This window comes from Corythoichthys intestinalis, chromosome 10 (genome assembly GCF_030265065.1).
Source record: "Corythoichthys intestinalis isolate RoL2023-P3 chromosome 10, ASM3026506v1, whole genome shotgun sequence".
NCBI classification, from domain to species: domain Eukaryota; kingdom Metazoa; phylum Chordata; class Actinopteri; order Syngnathiformes; family Syngnathidae; genus Corythoichthys; species Corythoichthys intestinalis.
This window is the reverse complement of record NC_080404.1, coordinates 31980366-32005489: the sequence shown is the minus strand read 5'-3', so window position 1 is coordinate 32005489 and position 25124 is coordinate 31980366. Positions and strand designations below refer to the sequence as shown.

Sequence of the window (25124 nt, the reverse complement as noted above, 5' to 3'; positions counted from 1 at the left end):
CTTCCTTAATGCAAAACACTACGCTTTTGTCCACCAGCATCGCTAAAACTGACTAAAACTGAAACGTTACCAAGTGTTGCTTTACCTAATCAATTTATCGACCCAGATTGGTGTATTGACACATCCCTAATATATAATACATCTATGTTAATACAACCATTGAATTATATCACTCTCAAATAGGATGTCCTTCCCAGTTCCCACCATTGTGAGGTTCTAAACACTGCTCCTTCCATCCATCTCTCTAGTCATCAAATGTTTACAAAGTCCAAACCAGAGTAGTAGTTATTGGTGCTCAAAATGTGAGAATTTTGTTCAGAATGTGTATTTCTTAACTATAACAATATACAGGTAGACCAAAGCAGCAGTATATGAAAATGTACATAATTAAGCATATATAAAAATAGAACAAAGTAGTGGTTGTGTGGCCCTCCACAACCATTCCACTTTCTGTAGAAATTCTTTATTAGTCTGCACTCTATAAAAAATTTCTCTCATTATATAAAGTATATAAAAATATCTTTCCTGTACACGCTGCTGTGGCATATTCCAATTGACAGAAAAAAAAGATGCGATTGCCACTAGAACCATTAAGTGTAAATCCAGCCTTATCTGATAATCCATATTGGGATTGTTTGGCCTGAAGCCCACAGGCCCCAGCAATTTTCCAACAAACTATCCATTGTATCATGTCTTAGATGTGACTACAATTGATAAATGTGTTCCATATGCACTGTCAAGCATCCCCTCTTTATTTTGGGCTCTGGAAAATAAGCTGTATCTATCAAAGACCGCTTTAATAAAGTTTTCTAGCAGAAGCGTGTGTGTGTGTGTGTAGGTGTTGAAAACACCCAAAACATTTTTTCTGTTGCGGGAAACTTCTTCACTAAAATGTCTGTCTGTGAATTGAAGGCAGGACTGACTGTTAATTACTCAGTTATCAGCCACTCTGGAAAAGCTGAGTGAGGAGCATACAGGAGATGCAACTTAAAGCTCGACACGGGTGATTAGCCATTGGGTTTTTAATTACATCAGATAGGTTAAACCACTGCTGATGCATTTTAAGAGCGGAGAAGGTGACCCTTTTTCCAATTAAACAGCTAATGATTGCCTTATCTCGAATGAGTGTGCTACTTTGCTATAACGAGCTAATGCACTGTTGATTGCACGCAGTTGGCCCAATGCGACTGCAGACATCCTTCCTTTCCACTTCCTGTCCCAATACTTTTGTCCAACCTTGTGAGAAGTAAATCCAATGAGAGCTGTCTTCCTCTTCCTCCACGTCCATTGTGCCTCTTCACATCCTGCTTTGCTTTGTGTGTGTCAATGAAAGGTGAAGTCTGACCCATGTGCAGTGGCAACAGGGTGGCTAAGATAACCTTCAACGCCGTCATCCTCCTTTTTTTTTTTTTTTTTTACTTGTTCCAGGGTTATCCGGTGTCACTGCAGTTGCTGGTGCGTGCTGAAGATGAACGCCTCGTTCTACTACTGGAGAAAAATGAGTGAGTTTGAACACCATTCATAGTGGTCAACGTGGACAGAAAACATACATGCATCTTTAATCACAAACAGAAAGAACGGAGAAGGGAGGAGAGAAAATAATATATCCCCTTGTGATTTAGCCCTTTTCAAAAGTTCACTTTGTGTGAAGGGCCAAAAATGAGATGAAAGGCGATGAAGAAGGCAGCGGAGGAGAAACTCTTGAGGACAAGCCTATTCTCTCTCGCTCCCCTTGGTTTGACTCTCTGTTCTCTCATCACTCCCCTCTGGACTGCCGAGAATAAACAGTAGACTGTGAGGAGAGGGGCGGGGATCATGTGGAGTTCATAAATATGGTGATGCACATATAAACACACAAGAAAGGAGGGGGAAGGGAAGGCCAGGTTTCATGTGAAGGGAGAGTTACAGTCTCTTAAGCATGATGCCATCACTGACTCATACCTTGTTCCTGCCAGTGGTTCTTATTGAAAGGGAGTGGTACTATTATATTGTATCACACTTGTAGTTTGCTTCTTCTGACAGCAAAAACATGAGTTCCGTCACATTTTAGAGCCTGCTTCAGTTATTTTTCACATCATAGCCTTTAGCATTTTGAAAACATGCAACGAATGTCATAGCCTGATTGGTCAGCCTTCGTGGTTCAGTCAGAATTATCTTACAGACTTTTCTGTCTCGCTCAACTCAGATTTATGACAGGCAAACAAATGCGCCTTGGCATCCAATGCAATATCAACAGAGAATTGGAACGACACGCGTGCGTTGGCAGCAAAACAGAAGCCGTCAAGGTGCACAACATTCGCGGCACGGTGGCTTTGTGAGGTTGCCTGGCGAGCACTTGGGTAAATCTGGGAAGCAGCAGCGAGAGATAAGGAAAGCCTGTCTATAGATAGACGAGCGGGTGAAGACAACAAGGAACACAGGAAGATTATTTTTCCTTTTTGCGACATTGACGGCGAGGGACGTCCATCGCAGACTTTGGCAGAGAATGAGTTAAAACAGAATTTCCGAGTGTACACTGGGAGATGTTGGCATTGTCAGTCTAGTGTTTTCATACTGTGTGCATCTTTTTCCTTTTGAAAGCTCACTGAGGTTGTTGCTATGGGGATTTTTTGTCAGCAACATAATGATGTTGTTGCCATGTGTTTCAAACAGGGCTTTTCCTCTTTTCTTTCCTGCCGCAGAAGAATGAAAGGAAATGTTCTCACTGGGAAGTGAGGTTGTTCTGCATAAAGCTGGTCCGAGTACCAACAAATGCAATGAGCATTGTGTTCAAAGTGGAATAAGGACAGAGTAGGATGGAACGGACTGCTAATGGCTGTTTTAGTGTTTGTGTTTGAAGTGGGGAAAACTACATTAACTTCGAAAATTGTTTTCATGTTTTACTAAATGATATCGTGTGTTTTGTATTTCCACCCTAAATGTAGTCAGTCCACTGTCACCAGGGTAACCATGAATGATTATTTGATTATTTTCTGAGTCAACTAATCACCGATTACTTTTCTGATTTGTCAACTAATCACCTGAACTGTCAATCACAATATGTTAACTGTTATATTACTCTGGGTTTAACGCTTTATGTGTAAATGTGCATTGTAAGACTGTGCCATATCATAATTAGGGCTGTCAAACGATTAAAATTTTTAATCGAGTTAATCACAGCTTAAAAATTAATTAATCGTAATTATTCGCAATTCAAACCATCTATGAAATTTGCTATCTATGAAATTTTTCTGTAAATTATAGTTGGAATGGAAAGATAAGACACAAGACTGATATATACATTCAACATACTGCACAAAAGTACTGTATTTGTTGATTATAACAATAAATCAACAAGATGGCATTAACATTATTAACATTCTGTTAAAGCGATCCATGGTTAGAAAGACTTGTAGTTCTTAAAAGATAAAGCTAAACCTACCAATTCTGACTGAAAATAATGTCCCTGGTGCCAAATTCGGTGAATTTAGCAACGAACACTTTTATTTTTTTGATTAATAACAAATCTTAATTCTATCATTTATTTACACTTCCCCCTTACTAGTTCTTGTTTTTTACAACAGAAAAGGTAACAACAGTGGCAGTCAGATACCATTTAAATTTCTTTCAGGTCATTCATTGTCAGACAGAAGCAGCACGGCAAAACTACACGCTAAGAAATAAGTAAAAATATCAAAATGTCTTACCTCTTTGTCTTCTGTAGGACCATGGCCCTCAACAAAATGTTTACTGCATATGAAGGTGAATTGCTTCACCTTGCTGATGTTAAACTGGTCTTTTGGACGTCTGCAAAAATTGATCTATTTTTCCCTCTTTTGGCTTCATGAAAAAACATCCTTCATATATCGTAATGTCTAGAGTCGTTTCTATAAGTTTGATAGCAGAAGTGTTTACTCTGCATGTTCATGTTTGACAGATTACCGGAAGAAAACAAGTAATAATGGCATGAGTTGTATGCAAGGGTGTGCCTATGTTGACCCACTTCCGGGTTAAGATGGCGATGTCACGCTCTAAAAATAGCATTCGTGCGGTACACTATTAGGAAAGAGAGTAGTTCACTTAATAACATATGACTTCAGCCATCAAAATCAATCACACGAATGATCAAAATCATCGACTACACAAAAGCTCTAATTAGTTATTGTTAGAGATGTCACGATCCGATCACGTTATCGGAAATTGGGCCAATCGCGCAATTTGTCAGTGGATTGGAATCGGATGAAAAGGATCATATTTTTAATTCAAAAAGTATATTTAAATGTTTTATTGCTTCATGCACGTAAAGCCTCTCTTTCCTGAAGCTTTTCATGGTCACCACCAGTGCAGCTGGAGTTTGCTTGTTAAAGTTAATGATGACTGACAGACGTTGAAGCTTTGATCTTGCCAGAGAAGATTGGGAGCGCTACTCTCAAAGGAGCCGAACGTTTCAATCATCATTTAGCTTGTTAAACCCTAGCGGTAGTGTGCTGTGGCAACTCATTGTGTTTGTGGAAGTGTTCTCAGCAGCATGTGCAGATATGAGTGGACTCACTCAATAAAGCATTTAATAAAGACAAGTATTTTTCCAAGTTATTATTGTTTAAAAATAATTCGGTGGGACAGTAACATGTTTAAGACTTTTTGAACAACGCTTTTTTTTCGGTATTGGATCGGGACTCTGTATTTGCAGATTCTCAAAACCAAGTGACTCGGACTCAGGTAAAAAATATGCGATCAGGACATCCGTTTTGATTATCAAGCAAATTCCCTCCATGTTTAATTGGGCAATACACCCACAGATGATGATGATCGAAATTGTCCTCAGATTATTCATCACCTAATCGCCAAATCCATGATGGCAGCCTTGATTGTCACACGAATCAGATGAAGTCATCATCTGTTCTTCAGCCCAGATTTAGCTGTCATTTAAAATGGGCTAAGGTCAGAGACCACCTGTCTCGGTGGGCTCCACCAGTAGAAGGATATCATAAGACACATCTGGAGCAGAGTGGATGGTAAAGGCAACGTGTACGAGAACCTCAAGCTGGTGATGGATGACTCACAGCTGATGCCGCGGTCACTGCATTTTGCGGAAAGAATAGGAGGTTGATCGCTGGAAGGGGTTTGCCAGGTGTGCAACAGTTCCATTGACGTTATGGAAATCTCATTTTGTAGCACTGTTTTGATCCACACAAAGGTACTTAATGGGATGTCGGAAAAGTAGAGCCCGAGACAATAATTTGACAATCACAGAAGAAGATAAATACGCCAAAAAGCTTTTTGGCAAGAGTCTTTGTGAATCGACTCCAAGGCAAAGCGGGTCTTAATTGGACACACATAATCCTGGCTTTATGATTCTGCACATATTCACACTTCCTGTCATTTCTAAGTATTATGAATGAAATAAAGGAATAGATTATCTAATCAGAGTAAGAAAATAAACCCCTGCCAAAGTCTGTGAATTACTGACAGCCCCCTAAAAGTGGTTTGCAATGGAAGGGCTCATAGAGCATCAATAGCCTGCTTCTAGCGTGTAATCATGAATTTAGTCATTCAATTTTCCAACACTAACAAATCACCCCCACATGCAGCTCTTCCATCGTAAAAGCTAGCATACTATCCTAAATAACATGAAATTACATGCAAAAAAGCAAGTAGCCAATATTTTTCGCAAAGGGAAGGATGGGGGGATGTCGCAAATGCCAAACTACAAATGTGTCAAAGAAACTTTAATTTGGCAAGGTGACAACAAAGCTTGGCTCTTTACATTATGCGCTTAGAGTTAACGCGAGTTTATGTTGAGAACTTTTTTTGTTGTTGTTTTTAATCAGCTCAATCAGTGTTTTAGTATACAAGGGTAACACTGGCTTCTATATCTTAGCTTTTTACCAACTGCCTCCAAGGCTATGTTCTTACTGCAGATCAGTCTGATTTCTTTATTTGCTATTTTGTGATACGCATCTGTTCCTTTCACATTTTAAGTCACATTTTTGGAATGTAAAAGAAATCTGAGCGTAAATGTAGCCCAATATAATCCTCACGATTAGCTGCAGTTTAGTGAAGTCAAAATTGCATCAAATATGTAGGTGTCCCATATTCTTAAATGGATTATGTTCCCCTTTCAGGTTTTTACTCTTTCCTTCATTGACCCTGGCCATCCAAGCTCTGTTTAATAACAAGAACATTAGTAGAGTCTAGTGATTTTCACATCACAGCCAGTAAGAACCTGCAAATGGGAGCACAGCCCACTTTAAAGTCCTCTAAAAGGCGTCGGCGCACGTCTTGAGATTTGCTCAGTGCGACGTAACTGCCAGTGAGAAGAAAATCCATTATCCGCAGTGGTGTTTTGGGGGCGGCGGAGTGCGGGGCTTCAGATGTTGATGGTGCATAATATCATCCCCGCTGTCATTTATCGGCACGAGACAGGAACACATCCTGCCGAGCGCGGCACATGAGAGATTATATTACCTTTTCTGCAGACAAAGATTTCTCAAGATAATAAAATGCACGTGTGCGGCGGGCTTTCATAAGTTAGGCTGTGACAGGATGCAGTCATTAGTGTACTATCTATCTTGAGATGCCAGGAGAGCGTCTTGCAGTCCCCCTACATTATAATACCCCTACAAAACCTTCATCTTCGACTTTTAATAAACCCAAATAAGTATATCTCTCAACCTACAGATTGCGTTGTGTGCAATATACTCTCATCATTCTTTTTTCCGGCACACGTTGGCACAGTTCTAGTATCTCATGAAAACTGAAAGAAATATTCTCACACTGGCAGCAGTTTTAACAAGTGTTTGTCCTTCCCGCAGACATTTAAAAGTGACTTCCTGTTTTGGACTCCTTTAAATATAGAGTATCTGACGTAATACGCAAACTTGACATGAGTCTGCAGACTCCTTGCTCGATTAGGTTCATCTGTCAACACGCTGAGCTATGTGAACGTACTGTAAGAGGAAGCATGTGTTCCAAATGAGAGCAGCTGTGTTGCTGTGAAGCACAATGCTTGGAGGAAGTACCCTTCATGACATCACAGATAGATGAGACTTATATGACCTCGCATGGTTGGTTGTTGAAGTGGATAGTTAATGATATCTAATGCCTGTCTTTTTCAATTGAAGGTGCCGGTACAAAATCAGGGTTATTTTGGGGGGGGGATATGATTCAAACATTTTTAAAGACATGAAATGTAAGAAAAAAAAACAATGTTTAAAGGGGTCCTCAATCTTAAAGACAAGTAATTCTTAAAAGATAAATGTTAGTATGAGTTATAATAATTTGATATTAAAACCCCTCTTAATGTTTTCGTTTTAATAGAATTTGTTAAATTATTTTAACTAATAGGTTGCCATTCTTATTGACGTCACAGTGTCACTCGTTAGCTACCCCAACATGTCGTCGGCTCTGCCCTTCCAATTTGAACCAGAGCTGAAAATTGAAGAGTGGGAGAGCACTGTCAGTCGTTCACAAGACGAGCAGCAAAGGCAAAATGCAGAGCAGGAAATACCTGATAAGACAATAGTTGGGCAAAACTGGTGATGTACTTGCGGCAGGTGCGTCTCAATTACAACAGAGCGAGAGAGCGTATGCTGTTGAGAACTCTGGTTTTTGTTAGCAGATCTTCAAGGTGAGCTATTGTGTGATCAAACTTATTCCAATATATTTATGTAGATTGTTAGCATTCAGAGCTGTCGTGTGCTTTACATACAGTACAGGCCAAAAGTTTGAACACCTTGTCATTCGTGCATTTTTATTTTCATGACTTTTGACAATATAAACTCTCACTGAAGGTAATAAAACTATGAATGCACATGTGTGATAGTCAGGATTGGAGTTGTGTCGTGGCTGACTGTCCTCATTAAATTTGTCATCTGGATCGAGTGCCCTCCATGTCTCATACATCCAACTCACGTCTAGCTACGTAAGGGTGGAAGTGCTCGGCGCGCATCAGCTGGCCACTGTATCGCTGCATCGGACGTGTCTGGATCAATTTGAGTGGCAGCATCACTCATATCAGGTGAATTCTGAACAGACACACTTACTGCCTTATGGACTGACAGTAGAGGTGAATTATTAGCTTCCTCTGTGACTAGCGGTAAGCCAGAAGGTTCGCCTACCGCTGTAGCAACAGGAGCAGCTTGTGCGCTTAAGAGAGCGGCCAGCAGTTTGTCTTTGGCGCTTAATTGCGCGCATTTTACTCGCTATCCGAGCGCGTTGAGGCTTCTTGTGAGGTAAAACAGTTGGAACAGCATTTGATTTTAGTCCCCGTTTATATCCAGCCGCTCCGGTGAGCTCTTTCATAAGTTGTCGTCGACTAAAAGCCTCAAACGCGGTAGGAGAAAAATGGCGAGAACAAAGCCTTGGGTCTTTGGGAAGTTTTGTCAGTCTACAGGCATTTTTCCTAAACCTTTCTCCTCTTCTTGTCAATAGGAAATCTGTGGAGACTCACATCACTCCCCTTGTTTCCATTTGACTGGAAACTGCATCCAAAGCAGCACATCGCGGCATTTTACTTAGCGAATTTAGGCAGCAATACACAATTGTTGTACACAATTTGAAACGTCCCATTTACGTCATCACTCCGAGCCCGCAAAACATGGCGCCAACTATCGGTCAAAATATGTACTAAATATTATAAAATATTGCTATTCATTTAACATTTTATGTTTTTCTAACAACATATTTTAGTACAAGAGAACAAATGTGGTTTATTAGAGCCTACATGTCTTTAAGATTGAGGATCCCTTTAAAATACGATGGATTATTATATAAATATATAAAACTCTTACGATACAAATATGAAGATTCAGAAGCTAAATCATATTTTTTAAGGATATGATCAAAATATTTTTAACAACACAAAAATGAATACAATAAATAGATAGAATGTAATAATATATATCCATACCTATAAAATTGTAAAATACCAATACATTAAAATATGAATATAGTGTGGTTGTCCTTTAAAAAAAATCTTAACTTTTTGTTTTAATAATTGATTTGCAGTCCGAAATATGTATATACTGTATGTAAACCTTGATGCCAGTAAAGTACAGTGAGGAAAAAGTTTGTCAAATTAAAACAAAAACACATTATTATAAATAAATAAATAAATAAAAATAAATAAATAAAATAGGTATGCTAATTTGAAATTTGCAGTTATGATGAGTTTCCATATCCTTTGTAAAAACATAATACTGCAAAATAATGCAAAACGTTTGTCTAATGAAATCTAAAATATGAAAATAATAATTTATACATAAGTATGTATTGGAAATATACATAGAGAAATGTTGAGTTCTTATGGGAAGGACAGGTTGAGGCTTCAGAATTTTTTTTTATTAGAAAAAAATCTCCAGGTTGAAATATTACACATTATATATACAGTATATATAGGCATGTGCCAGTATGATATTTTGACGGTACGATAACCGTGAGCAAAAATACTGGGGTTTTACGGTATCACGGTATTGCAATTATGGCTCCAAAAATTTTTGAGATGTATGGGTTTAAAAAAAAAAAACTTTTTTCCATTGAACAGGATTTTTTTTTTTTTTTCAGGCCATAGTTGCAAATTGGAACATGAATATATTGTTAAAATAAATAATCAATACATTTAAAAATAAAATAAAATTAAACTAAATATAACTTATAGACTATACTCACAGCCACAGCTCAAGTTGCTTAAGATTAGAGCAAGAACAAAATAATTTCTATAAAAAAGTAAAAACACTGAATAAAATATTTTAAAAATTTTATACTGCGTGACTTTTTTTTTTTTGAGGGTGGAAAAGCTTAAGTGAAGTTTCGCCATTTTCAGCCACTGTGTCAACTCTAGTCTACGTGATGTCATGCCTTTGTGTTAAAAAGAACATAATTCATTAGTTAGTTAAAAATGTATAAGTTAGTTAAAATGTCAATATTGTTGTGGAAAGGTTTCATCTTCTTAAAAAAAAAAACCATTGAGACTGAGACCTCCCCTTGATCCAGCGAACGTGGATTTGTGCTTAGGGCAAGATCATCTTTCGCAATTAGCGATCTTTGACACGATCACTTTTTCCCCTTCATTTAAGCGAATCAAGCTTGTTTTCTCACTCTGCGGCTGTCACACTCAACGAAGTTGCTCTCCCAGCTAAGCCTAGGCTAACATTCATCTTTGTAAGCTTTTAGTTAGTTTGTATATTGAATTTGAAAGGAAAATGTGTGTTTTGTTTTTGGCGAACTTTTTCCATGGTGCTAATCTGTTGAAGCTACTCACATGGAAAAATCTAATTGTACAACATTTTAAATGTATTCATTTTGTATATTACACTTACCACGATTTGAGAGCTCAATAAATTGAAGAACAGTACGCCTTATGTTTGGAGTATTTGTTTTTGGGTTAGCTGGCTGGCTAGCCGATAGCGTCACTTTCACACACAGCAACAAACGGGAGGGGGTGAGCGCTGCTGCGCCAAGCCGCTTCTGGCTGCATTTTTGATACAAGAAAAATAGCGAATACCGTACTACGGTCTGACGGAAAATTTTAGTGGTTTTGAAACCGCGACGTTTTCACACCACGGTAAACCGTGAAACCGGTAACCGGCACATGCCTAAGTATATATATAAAAAAAAAAAAACATTAAGTACACATTATGAACAAAATGTAATGACCTATGCATCAAATTTGAGTAAAATATTATTTGAAAAGTACTAAAAACAATAAAAATGCGTGTACAAGTGTTGCTGTTGATTATATTAATAACAATATAATAAGATATATTGAATAAGATAATATTGAGCTTTTGTGGGAAAACAACATGCCATTTTCCACTTTTAAATGACACAGTACTTTCCAACTACATATCTTACATTTGACAACATGTTCAGAATCACAAATGTGAAAATATTGCATGAATTAAAAATATGGGTAAATGTTGACACAAATGTGAATTATTGTCTCCCAAATAATTGTCTCTACAAAGTCTGGGGCAACACAAATTCTTAATGTTTTAAACCCCCACTGCATTGTATTGCCCCTCTGTCAATGGACGATAAATGTTATCTCCCAGCATTTCTCTGTAATATTCCAGACATTTGCTATTTTAGTGTCATGAAGACATTTTACCTGTGGCTCATCTGATAATTGACATGATCTCCTCATAAGCCGGCAGCCATTATGGCTCATGTTCCGCCGCATTAGCTTCAGCGACAGATCGTTCACCCCCATCCTCGTGTCAAAATGATACATCAGCACTGAGCAAAGTTTCCATCGCCGTCATCTTTGCAAGTTAATGAGGCAAACGAGCGACAGATTGTATGCTATTATCTTACAGGAGACTCCGGGCTGCGTCCAGGAAAGTGTTAGGACCGGCGCTTAATGGCGCGAGATTTTTTTTTTTTTTTTTCTATGGAGTGAAGAAATGTGCTTGTGTTCTGGGAAAACTTAGCTGATGGCCTAGAATATGTGCATTCAGTCATATTAGAGCAGTTGAATTTCTTTCTTGTGCAAATTACAATAACACACTTTTTGTTAATGTTACCTCTAGGTATCGTATCATCACAATGGAATATTCTGTACTAAGGCGCTGTTTCCGAACAAGTGTGTGCAGTGCTAGGGATGTCCCGATCCAGGTTTTTGCACTTCCGATCCGATACCGATACTGGCCGATACCGACCTATCTGAGCATGTGTTAAAGTTTAAAGTTATTTTGCCTCCTTACTTAGTTGTCAGACTCATGTTGAAAAAGGTTTTAGTACTCTTGATAACAAGTAGCCAGCTGAATTAGGTGAGTTTGAATAACACACAACGGTTGGTAACAAGAAACTGACCTGTTTATTCAGTGACAAACACAAAACATTATAAATAACGAACAGAAATGGCATACTCAGTCAGTAAAATGTGCAAATAATATTGTAAACTGTTTTAAAAAAGCAAAACACACCAACAACCTCAGTGGAAAATCCCACAAATCCCCCAAGCTATTAGATGCTTTTAATGTTTCGTGCATTAGTTACAAAAATTGTATAAAAAGCCTCTCAGGTTTAAATAAACGACTATTTCAGTATCAAGTTAACATTTTAAAACAGTAAATAAAATACTCAAGTCCCCATTCTGTATCAGCAGCTTTTAACTACATTCAATTCATTTAATTTTGCGAATCAACTGTTGTTAAAAAGTTATTAAATTGCTCCCGTTATTCCATAATTTCCCTTCTGTCTACTTTCGACATGTGAAAGTTTTAAAACTGTTTTGAAGATGGATTCAAGTCAAGATTTTGCCGATTTAGGAGTATTTTAGATAAAAAGTTAATTAGGTTCGCTTGGAAGGTTCACAACAGCCTACTCGGGAAGTCTTCTGCTTTAAGATGGCGGCTGTTTACTAACGCATCCAGTTTTCAATACTTCAATGTTGCTAACGCAGTCGAGTCTGTCGTGTAGCATCTGGTTCTATATACATATGATATCTATTATCTCCTGTAAAACGACGTTGACGTAGTTTGTAGCGGCCTTCAGCAGCAGTCAGGTATTCTTGTGTTTTTTATCCAGCGGCATGAGTTGAGCTAAAGCCGTGAGTTGAGCATTGGCATTACCCGGGTCTAAGACAAGTTATGTTTACTTTCGGGACACAATGCAGTCAGTTTCTCATTGCGTCCCGAAGACCGCGCTGTGTATTAGTTCAGCTTTACTTGACATATTTCAATAATCGGAATTTGGATGTTTATGAATCGTTCTCGAATCTTCCACGGCCGAATCGCGTGTTGGATGGTGCGTCTTTACTCACGTGAGATAATGATTCGTCATCCAGAATGAATTCTTCGGCAATGACTCTCGTTATTCCCTGGGCTTTGGGACTGTCGAGTGCCAGTTTGTCACGCATAGCAAAAGTTTCGTCCAGTGTTAGTTGCGTAGGACCTTTCTTTTTGTCTTCGGTTTTCTTAACATACTCCTCATATTGTTTGTGGTGGTATTTCGCTAAATGCTTGAATAGGTTGGTAGTATTAAAACTTCTTATAGCTTTACCACTACGCTAGACTTTATTGTGGCATATGTTGCTCTCTGCCTCTTCGTCTTTGTCGTCCTTTAAGGTGAAATGATCCCACACAGCTGACATTTTTACCGATAAAGTCTCTCGGTAAATTGGGAGACGGTAATGTAAATGTAGTGTGTTGAAGGTGTGCCGTAAAATGCGGACCGGATTTTAGGGAAACTGAAGCAAAAACTGGAATGGATTATGTAAATCGCTGCGCTGGAAAACCCGGACCGGATTTTTAAAAAAAAAACTGGATCGGAAGTCTGGATCGGAATTTTTCCTGTGTTCCGATCCGATACCGATGCGCATTTTTTTTGCCCATATCGGCGTCCGATCCAATCCAAATATCGGATCGGGACATCTCTAGTGTGCAAACCCTCTTGTAATGCTTGAAAATGTCATCACTGTCTGTAGTTAGCGAATTTTGTAACTGGACATGTGCCAATTACCCGTTTCAAGGTATACCGTGGTATGAAAACGCCATGATCTATAAACCGCAAATAATTTTCTGTCATACCTTCCCTAAGGTATTAGCTATTTTTCATGTCCCAAAAATGCAGAGAGAAATCCCTCGCTTGCAGCTGCAATGCTCAACCCTCTCCATCCGGTTGTTGCTCAGTGTCACTCTGTAGCTATGCTACACGATGGCTGAAAGAAGGTAAAACTCCTGACTTGTTTTTTTCTCCCATCGAAGAAAACGAAATCGGGTATGGAAATACTTCGGCAACAGAAAAGTTAGAGGAGGAGGGGCCAGCCAGCATGTAAAACATATTTGCGGAGGGTGACTGCTGAGGATGCAGTACCTCCAATATGATTTCGCATTTATACAAAATTTAAGGTTAGTAAACACTGTCAGGAACGTTTCCCAATAGCTACGAAAGTTAATTCCAGCGTGTTTAGTGTGTCTAGCAGTGGTAAAACGTGGTGTTTTTTTTCCTCTCTCTGGCAACTGTCTGTGTTGAGAAAGAGAGTGTGTGTGTGTGTATATAATGTAAACATGATACAAGTCATACACACATGCTTTTTATGGTAAGTAATTCAATTACTTTTATTCTGATGGTAGTAATTTTCAGCTATGGTTTTAGGCTCACCTAAAGGACTGCATTTATTTAAAAAAAATTTTTTTTAGAATATTTTAGTTGTTTTAATTTTTAAAATTTATTTTAGCCCAACACTATACTTATGTTCCAATTTGCTAATATGTTGTAAAAAATGAAAATCCTGTTCAATGGGAAAGTTTTTTTTAAATTTCTATTTTTTAAATTTATTTATTTATTTAACGCATTTTATGGACTATAAGTCGCAGTTTTTTTTTTCATAGTTTGGCGGGGTGCGACTTATACTCTGGAGCAACTTATGTGTGAAATTATTAACACATTATTATATCATTTCACATGTTAGTTTGGTATTTTGGAGTGACACTGATGGTTTGGTGAACTTGTTAACATGTTCCTAATGCTATATGTATCTGAATAACTCTTAATATCTGTTACATTAACATACCGGCCACGTTCGCATTTCGTTGTTCATTTATCATGTAACATCATCATATTGTACACTTATTCAGCATGTTGTTCTCTGTTGTATTTTTATTTTAAATTGCCTTTCAAGAGGACATATTTGTTCTATGTGTTGGATTTATCAAGTCAATTTCCCCCAAAAATGTGACTTATACTTCTGTGCAACTTATATATGGTTTTTTTTCCCTCTTCTTTGGGCATTTTATGGCTGGTGCAACTTGTACTCAGGTGCGACTTATAGTCCGAAAAATACGGTATTTATTTTTAACCCAGATATTTATTTCAAAGTAACAAATTTTAGAGCTGTAATTGCAATACCGTGAAACGGTGATATTATAGCTTAAAGTTCCCATACCATCAGAATAGAATTCCGGCACATGCCTATTTGTAACCTTCTCGTAACGTATTCCGAAGAATAATGTTTTGTATCGCAATACGTGGCCACAAAAATGTCCGGCCAGTAAAGCTAAAAGTAAAAAAAAAATTGTCATCTGTATTTAAATCCTATGTGTTTGAATGTGACTGGGTAATTGTGGACACAGTCACATCCCCAATTATAAGTTGTGAAAAAACATTATTTAATTACTGAGTTTTTAAAACCTCGATTTGTAAAGGTTGCAGGTCACATTACTTGTTAAAAAAAAAAAAAAAAATCTATAAAATTATGTATTGTCGTAATTCTTTATTGTTCTTTATACCACTAAAACCTGGCATCAAATGGGTGTGTAGACTTTATATAGCCTTTTTGTCCTAGTCAAAGTCAGCTTGTCATTTTCTTCATATGCACGTCATACAAGGAAAAAGCAATTACATTTCTCTCTATCCCTATCAAGGACACAGACACAGGACTAACATTTAGTAAGACATACATACTTTACATTGGAACACAAATATGACTGTTAAAAATTGACAAATAGGACTAATCATAATAATAACAATACTAATAAAGTGTTGTAGTGACAAACAACAATTGAGACAGTTTATTGTTGTGTATTGCAAAGCCTAAGCAGTTCTTATGAGATAGGATATTAAAGTGCTCTGTGCGTGGATGTGTGTGTATGTGCGGAATCAGTGATGGGAGGCAAGAGAGTTCAACATCCTGACGGTCTGGTGGATGATGCTGTTTGTCACTCTGGTGGTTCTGGACCGGAGGCTCCTGTACGTCTTTTCAAAAGGCAGTAAGCTGAAAAAGTTATGCGCTGGGTGTGTCAGATCTCTCACAATTGTGACATAAGCGGCACAGAAATGAATGAGTGACTATTTAAATATTAATTTTCGGAAGAGTCACAATTTAGGGATTGTGAAAATACTTTCCAAAATTGTTTTTTGTTTTTCCAGTTGAAATGCAGAATAACTTGTACAGTATGTTCTTCAGCTTTTATACAATTATTCCTGCAGTCAGAAAAAAATGTGAACATTATAAACATGTGTGCAGCCATGAAACTGTAATACGAGATAAAAACCTGAGTGCGACAGGTTAAAGATAAACTACACGTGAACGAGGATAGATGATCTGGATTCAAGTACAAATTAAGCTTCATTTAGGTGTGCACCTTCTAAAATGTCTTCCCTTTTAAGTGCATCTTGGGAAAATGACATCATGCTTTTTCTGCAATTTTGTGAAAATATGTTTATTCTTGTATCCCTTTTTAACACAAGCGGGTGTCCAAGTAATGGTTCTTTTTGTCCAGCTTGGCTTCATATTACCTCTGTTGTAAACAGGCTTTGTCAAGTCCACGACTTCACAGGAATTAGCCAGCATCCAAACTGAAGTGGACTTTTATGGGATACATAAAACACTGTCTTTAATCCTGTTGTTTGCACTTGCAGGCGTACTCGTGCGAGTGTGTCAGTTCAGGTTGTAAAAGTAGAAATGAAAGGATAGGAGAGCTGTCTGATCATCATAAAAAATAAATTAGGTTTAATAATAACAGCAGCATGATGGTAAAAGACCCCGCAAGCATAATGAGCATGAGTCTTTTAGAAAATGATTGGATCAATATCTTGGATTGTCACAAGTGTGTCAGTAAAGGTAATGCACTTCTTTCATTTGCGGTTGTTTGATATTTCCTACACGAACAAACATAAAACCTACCACTACTCTCACTACAAGCGTCCTCTTTTTTTTTACGGTCACTCTCGTGTTGCTTATAACTTTTTTTTTTTTTTTCATGTGTTTTCCAAAGCAACGTATAATTCATCTTTTTACATTTACTTCCAGTATTAGTGGGGTTAACACTCTACAATCTTTTTAGTATTCCCTCTCTAAAATCCCCTTGAGTGTTGGTTTTTTTTTGGGGGGTTTTTTTTTGGTATGTTTAAAGCAGGGAGATACAAAGCTCACCTTAAAACGATATTGTCACCAGACGATGAGTCATTGTTCAGCTCAGTTTTATAGTGCCAAAGGATTTCTTTTTCTTTGCTTGGCCTTTCATTTTCCTCATGTGAAGATGTCCCTCACCCTTGGGTGAACGTGCTGAAAAGGTTTGCACCCTGAATGCCAAAAAGAAACATTTCTAGTAGGCTGAGAGAACAATGATTTTGGTAACATTGACGGCGCTCTGCGTCCATTCGACATAAAACGGGAGGGTTGGCAGCAATTATTCGCCGCGAGCCTCTTCCACTGTAAATAGATTGGTCATCTATCACCGTCAATGGCAGTGAATGAGTTAAAGAGCTCGTGTCAGTCGTTATGTAAAAAGCCTAATCCCGTCAGTAAATATGTTTTCTTCAATGTTATGATGGCACATTTTGGCACACTATATTGCATTGATCTGTTTTATAACTCTGCTAGTAGTAATGTCAAATAGTGCCATGGTCGATAAAGTGGATATGTAGAAATTTGGTAATGGCCCATTTGCTCAATGCCCTAAATGAGGCTGAGAGTTTTTGTACACAAAATTTGTCAGTGTTCTAATAACCGTCAAAGTAAATTTGAACAAAATAACATCACATTTTTGGCCTGAGATGAGAAAATGAAAAGTCATGCGCTGCAGTCCTGAGGATTTTGCTCTTTTCATAAGAGTCTTTGTACGCCAGTCGCAAGTGAGGAGACACTGAGCTCTATGTAAATCAATTTGGAACATGGGCACATGTTGAAATAGAATTAGCGTCGTCGAACCCACCTCTCTCTCTTTGTGTTCAGTATTACCAGCAGCAGTCGGAATAGTGGTCTTCTTCCAAGTTGGGCCTCCAGCAAGTACAGTAAAGTACAGTATAGAAAGGCTTTGGGTTGTGACGGTAGTGGGGTGCGATTAGGAGAAAATCACCACAGTTAGCTGTTCGTCTTCAAAGGAAGCACGCACGAGCAGGCACGCTTCTTGCCAAAGGTTTCACGCTCGAGGGGGTTTGCTCGCTGGTGAATTATTACACCCAGTCACATGTACAATATGTAAATGAGGTAGAGATCTGAACACTGAACTGTTTGAGGAGGTGGCAAAAGTACTAACACTCAGGACTTAAAAGTACAGATGCATGTGGTTAGCATAATAGCATAGCTGCATGTTTAATTAAAAAGTTGTTCGTTAATTGAAAGTACAAACACTGAAATGTACTTCCAAGTAGGGAGGAAAAACATTGTTTTATACTGTCAAATGACTTTTTATGAATCATCGTGTCATTCCAAATACAGCATATATAAGCTAAATGTTCACATGACTGACAAAGCAAGAACCATTTTTATATGGCGCTCTGTAATGAGTTTCTGCTGCACCCTTGTCAATGTGATTGTCCATTTATCTCTGGTAGGCATTTGCAGAGTGTGTTGTTGGGCTTACACTCTGACTGCTAAGCTATAATGGGCAAGAAATGGGGAAAATAACATGTAAGTGTGAGATTGTATGGCTAGGAAGTTGAAAGGTCAGGATTTAGCGGTACAACCACAATATACTGCTGTGTTTGCAAAGCCGGTAAGGTGACATTGACATGATACTTTTAGAGACATTGATAAGCGCAACCACTACTATTTTACTATTTTTTTATTCTTGAATAAAAATCATACCATCATTAACCCTTTCAGGTGCTGTGGTCACCACAGTGGACAACTGCTGTCAGCCTGTGTCATAGAGTATGTGTTTTTGTGGTTAGTTATCATTTGATCACTTCCAGCCTCTCGCAGTTAAAGTGCATGTGACACCATAAAAAAATCTTAAATAGCATTATTATTGGAAAGAAAATCATATTTTGAGACGATTCGACTATATACAACAATTTGTCAAAGCGCAGATGACAAGAAATGAGTCTTTTAATCTGCCGTTTAGCCCCGCCTGTCATTATAGCACTCTGGCCCCTCCATCTGGGTGACGACGTGGGCTGAGTAGTGATTTCCGAATTCAGCCAAATGAAGGAGGAAGTGTCTGTTTCAAGTGAGGATCTTTCAAGTGATGTTGTCAATACAGAGGAAGCCTGTGTCATACAGCCATATATGCTTGAGTCGTATTTGGAGGAGGAGGAAGGTTTAGAACAACAAACAACGACAACAAACACAAGGCTGATGACTAGAGCATACTGTAAAATGTCATCATTGTTTTTTTTCTCTCCAATATTTTTACAGGATATTCTTTGTACCGTATTTTTCGGACTATAAGTCGTACCTGAGTATAAGTCGCACCAGCCCAAAAATGCGCAATGAAGAGGGAAAAAAACATATATAAGTCGCACCGGAGTATAAGTCGCATATTTACTTGATAAAATCCAACACATAGAACAGATACGCGGGATTTAGAAAAATGAATAGATATAGCGATCGCTTCCATCCAAGCGGTCCATTTCATTCAGGAGCATAAAATACCGCGTGAAATATGAAATAAACATGCTTTTTGCTGTAATAAGCTCTTTAAAATGCATTGGGGATCTATTGCCGTCAATGCCGGCAAAAGAGTGAGGATGGATCAATGAAAATGACAACGGATCAATAAAATTCCCAGAGCAAAATACTCATGGGCCACACTTATTTAAATGCATGTTTTTCTTTTTCTGTTATTACAATTTGTTTTAATTTTATCTTTTTTATTAAGAATATATAGATCTGCATTTTAGTCTTTTTATATTTTACTATATAAATGATTGACTTTTTTTTTCTAAAATATGAGGCTGGCAGCAACTGATCGTTTTCAACCCTCCCAGCTCAAAACCGATTGGACGTCTATCACGGTCAATGGAAGTGTATAAGTTTATTGCCAAATTAAATCCTAGATATTAACCCAAATTCCTAACTACTGCCCTTTACACTACTCATTATACATTACACATTTTATTTCTTTTTCTTCACGTCATCATTATTGTTATTGCACATTTTGCAGGCTCCTGACAAGTGAAATGGCCTCATAATTGGGAGTTATAGTGCTACCTTTTACTTCAAATAGCCATTTTCCCTGGACTAATGACATTTGTATAGACATAAATCATCTGGAATATGGTTTTATGAGGCGCTTGACTTTATTTTGATCGATAGTTTGTGAGTTTGCGGATGAGCAGGAGATCATTTTGAAGTAAAATAACAGTGTTTGTTGCCATCGCTATTAAGAGCAGCTCATTCATCACAATTAACCCTGCGTGACCATTAGTGCATCCTTAATTAGACCGTCGTGTCTGGAGATTCACAATGCTCGCGCAGAATCGATGAGTACCGGGTCGGACAATTACAGGAGCACCACGCGTTGCAAAGACAAAAGTGATTGCAAAAGTAAAGTCCAGGTCGTCAATAAGCAGGGTGGTGCACAAGTTACAACGGTTATTTAAGATGAAAATTAAATGGAGGAATTGAGACCAATTTGATCTATGGGCTAAATCAATTTTGTATCATGCTTGTCCACATTCGGGTTGCAAGTGTTCTGGAGTCTACCAAATCTGATTTGGGTGGGTAAATACATTTTAGATATGATGTTTTGAGTAAACATTTTCAGATAAAGAAAAAGATATACAACAGATGTGAGTCTAGCTAGTTTGACTAGCGTTTAATTCACATTCAAATTTATACCACAATTGACTTTTAAGTATCCCCACATGGTTACTGACTCTTGCGTGCACATAACATTTTTGGTAGTTCTCATAAACCAGACTACATTGCTTGGTAATCAGTTGTTGTTTGGTGTTCATTATTTTCCTGAACAACAGACCTCTTTGCAGAAGTATGGTTAGCATTTTGGGTAGACGTTTAATATTCTTGGTATGCAAATGCACTGTGACTAGTGACATCTGGTAAAAATTTTATGCTAGCTCATCTGCTCGTCTGTTCTGGAGTTCACTAGTACACCGTACTGCCCCTTCAAAAACAGTGGTCAGATAAACATCAACTGGAGTGTTTTTGCCAAGTAGTTGATTACAGGCAGCTTCCAGAAAGATCAAAAGCCACAGCTTTAATACACCATCTACGGTCATGCCACTTGGATCTAAGCTGGCTTTCCCAAACATGTCGCCAACATGCAGCACGGTAGCATTTGCTCGGAATTACCACTCACGTGCAGTTAATCCGTTCTGGAGCGCCACACGCATCCTTGCATTTCTGATGTTAGCCCGGCACTGGCAGGTCGTGGGCTGTGCGGGGCTCATTTACATGAAGTCGGACCACCAACTCAAAAAGGGCTAAATTCAGCCAGATGGGAAAAGAGTCACATTGGGAGCAGTTTTTACTTTTACTTCTCCTCTAAACTCATTTGCTGCTTGGGAGGAGATGCAATGAACATTGGACATATCTCGCTGTCCATGGTAACCACTTAGTTAAAAGAGTGACAAAAAATGGGATAATAGTATGTTCTATGTATATAAACTAGTCCTTCTAAAAAAATAGCATATTGTGAGAAAGTTCATTGTTTTCTGTAATGTACTGATAAACATTATGCTTTCATATATTTTAGATTCATTACACACAACCGAAGTAGTTCAAGCCTTTTATTGTTTTAATATTGATGATTTTGGCAAAAAAGTCAATAAAAGCCAAAAAATCCCTAAAAATCCCTATCTCAAAAAATCAGCATATTTCATCCGACCAATACAAAAAAGTGTTTTTTAATACAAAAAAAGTCTACCTTCAATGAATTATATCAGCTATGCACTCAATACTTGGTTGGGAATCCTTTTGCAGAAATGACTGCTTCAATGCGGCGTTGCATGGAAGCAATCAGCCTGTGGCACTGCTGAGGTGTAATGGAGGCCCAGGATGCTTCGATAGAGGCCTTGAGCTCATCCACAGTGTTGGGTCTGGTGTCTCTCAACTTCCTCTTCACAATATGCCACAGATTCTCTATGGGGTTCAGGTTAGGAGAGTTGGCAGGCCAATTGAGCACAGTAATGCCATGGTCAGTAAAACATATAGCAGTGGTTTTGGCACTGTGAGCAGGTGCCAGGTTGTGCTGAAAAATGAAATCTTCATCTCCATAAAGCTTTTCAGCAGATGGAAGCACGAAATGCTCCAAAATCTCCCGATAGCTAGCTGCATTGACCCTGCCCTTGATAAAACACAGTAGACCAACACCAGCAGCTGACATGGCACCCCAGCCCATCACTGACTGTGGGTACTTGCACTGGATTTCAGGCATTTTGGCATTTAATTCTCCCCAGTCTTCCTCCAAACACTGGCACTTTGATTTCCGAATGACATTCTACTCCAGACTCAGTCCACTGTTTCTGCAGGTCCCCCGAGGTCTGGAATTGGGCCTTCTCCACAATCTTTCTCATGTGCGGGCACCTCTTCTAATTGTGCAGCGTTTCCTGCCACACTTTTTCCTTCCCCCAGACTTCCCACTGAGGTGCCTTGATACAGCACTCTGGGAACAGCCAATTCGCTCAGAAATTTCTTTCTGTGTCTATGCCTCTTGCTTGAGGGTGTCAATGATGGCTTTCTGGACAGCAGTCAGGTCGGCAGTCTTGCCCATGATTGTGGTTTTGAGTATTGAACCAGGCTGGGAGTTTCTAAAAGCCTCAGTGATCTTTCGCAGGGGTTTTGAGTTAATTGGTTGATTCAGATGATTAGGTTAGTAGCTTCTTTAAAGTACCTTTTCATGATATGCTAATTTTTTGAGAGGTATTTTTGTTTTTTCTTGACTTTTTTGCCAAAATCATCAATATTAAAACAATAAAAGGCTTGAACAACTTCAGTTGTGTGTAATGAATCTAAAATATATGAAAGTCTAATGTTTATCAGTACATTACAGAAAATAATTAACTTTATCACAATATGCTAATTTTTTGAGAAGGACTAGTAATATTCCTGGGACAAAAATCTTTGAGGTTGGTTTAATGCCAATCCCTGTTTAGAAAAGTGGCATCGTGTTTAATATGCACGCGACGAATGTTCAAATTTCACTGCAGTCAAATGTTCTGGAAAAGAAACAATTTTGGATGAAATACGCTTTTGGCTGCTGTATCGGTGACAGCATGATGGGCCTCATTCCCTCAAGCTGTCATTTCGGACAAACACAGTGGAAATCCCCCCCTTTCCACATCTCACATGATTGCTCTACAAACGTCACATTTTTACACTTTGCAGTCCCCTTTTCCCTCCCAATGCTTTGACATGGCAATTTTGGACAAATGACTTTTTATAGTGTAACTCGCCTTGGGAAATCAATATATTTTCGTCCTACATCATGCGCGCACACACGCTGAGATCATCCCGCCTGACATGCACGTGATACAGCTGCACAAGCTGGCCAACGCAGGGTGGGGCTCCTTGTGGAGTCAAACACACACACTAAATAATTGCCTCTACAGAGATTGCTGCTGTTCTAATCATGGAAGACAGTCACATAAAAGAATCCCTTAATTCCTCACTGAACTTCCTTGAGAACATCTAAGAATGTTTGCCACATTCCTAATTCCATCCTGTTCTTTTCACAGGGGTCTTTTCGCCAACCGTTACACAGAGACTCACTACCAGAAGGATGGACGTGTCGTCACTGGTGCACACAACTCCACGGTACGACACATGTAACACTTGAACCATGTCCCAATCATATATTTTAATGGAGGTTGTTTGTCCGAGAATGTTTTCATGATTATAACGTGACCCGGTGTGGATGTGTGTGGGAGCGTGCGGCTGTAGTGGAACACACATTTATCCAGTGCCCTACTTGTTGATAAGCTCTGTTTTTCCTTCGTTCTGAACGATTTCCAGCCAATGTTGCCATCAGGGTTTTACTATGGAATCCCCTATTAACAGCTGACCTATTCCTAGCTGCTTGTTTCATGACCTCTGCCAAGAATGCTGCTATATTCTAACAGGTTTTATTTAATCCCTGCAAATATCTGCCTAACAACAATGACCAAATAGTTTTTTGTCATATAGGAAAATAATAAGTTGTTCCAGACTTAACTGCCATTGACAGAGATAGACATAATATTCATTTTATAGGGGCTGGCTGGCATTAAATGATCTGGTTTCAGTGCCGTTGATTGAAATAGACGTCCAGTCCATTTGGATTGGGAGGGCTGGCAGCAATCGTTTGATTGCTAGTATATCGTCGTCAATTGCAGCCAATGAGTTTATATATGAATAAAAGTTAAAGCCATTAGAACAGTTGGAAGGTTGTTGATTTTTCTGTAATTTCAGTTTTGTGTTAATTGTGTAGTTACTAAATAAAAACAGTTAATTTTTAGAGCATCGTCTATCATTGGCAGTCAGTGAGTTAATTAGAAATCTGAAAAGATTTCCCCTAAAATGACAGTTTGTTAAGATGGAATTTTTTGTAAGGAACATCCCAGAGTTAGAAACGGGCTTAATGTTGAACGATATTAGATTTATTCCTTCAAATTTGAAGATATGATTATGAGGATTGTATAGTTGATTTAAAAAAATGATCAATATGTTTCAGACTCTTTATATCTGTAAAGATAAAAACATTGAACATCTCATTTTGCCTTGTATAAAAACATGTTGTCAAAATTGGGATAAATTAGAACGGTAATTTGCTTTCTTAACAGATTGATAAATCATTTCAAATTTTACAAAACACCCTGTACAGTATGTTGTATTTTCAGAGAATCTGCTCTACAACATCATCAAATTTAAATAGTGTAAATGAATATTTTCTGACACATTTTCTCAACTTTCTCTGACTGGTGGAATGAAACAACCAAAGTTTCATTATGAAATACACATGAATACTCAGATAGAGTATGTGCACCTTCCGTGCCGACAATCGCGTTCCGCCCTGTTCCGCCATAATGGAGTACAGGAAAAGGTAGCGTTTGTTGAACAGACAAATCTTTTGTTGGATGTAGTCATAACAGATCAATCTTTATAAATCATATTTACTATCGTTACTGTAACTAAGTACTTTTTTCGGCATTAATACGTCATGTAATTGAGCCCTCAATTAATTTTTTCCTGTGTTTGTTCTGAAAGATTTTAGAAGCATTTGAAAGTCTTCATTCCATATTTCTTAGGAAATGTAAGTGATAAAACATGAATGCACTGTAAACAGTTTTTAGTTTAAATGTTTTATTTTTATTTGCCAAAGATGATGTAATGTAGGTCACTCGTAGCTCTAAGCACAGACTTCTATTTTTACATGGAGTGTAATTAAACACAATTGCATCAGCATCTGTGTCTTGAAAGGTACCCCTAGCTGCTACTCCACCAGCTGTGAAATGCAATGATGATATGCAGCACC

At 38.2% G+C, this 25124-nt stretch overlaps 1 protein-coding gene across 3 annotated transcripts in view; it reads left to right on the top strand.

The window, feature by feature from the left end:
- The window catches only part of adam12b (ADAM metallopeptidase domain 12b), a 126804-nt gene that overhangs the window by 22163 nt on the left and 79517 nt on the right, over positions 1–25124 (top strand). For 2 of the 3 annotated variants that reach the window (XM_057848888.1, XM_057848887.1), the window contains exons 3-4: positions 1429–1502; positions 23350–23428. In XM_057848888.1, coding sequence (XP_057704871.1) covers positions 1429–1502; positions 23350–23428 — 153 coding nt within the window. The remainder of the gene's footprint in view (positions 1–1428; positions 1503–23349; positions 23429–25124) is intronic. The other variant, XM_057848889.1, reaches the window with a different exon arrangement.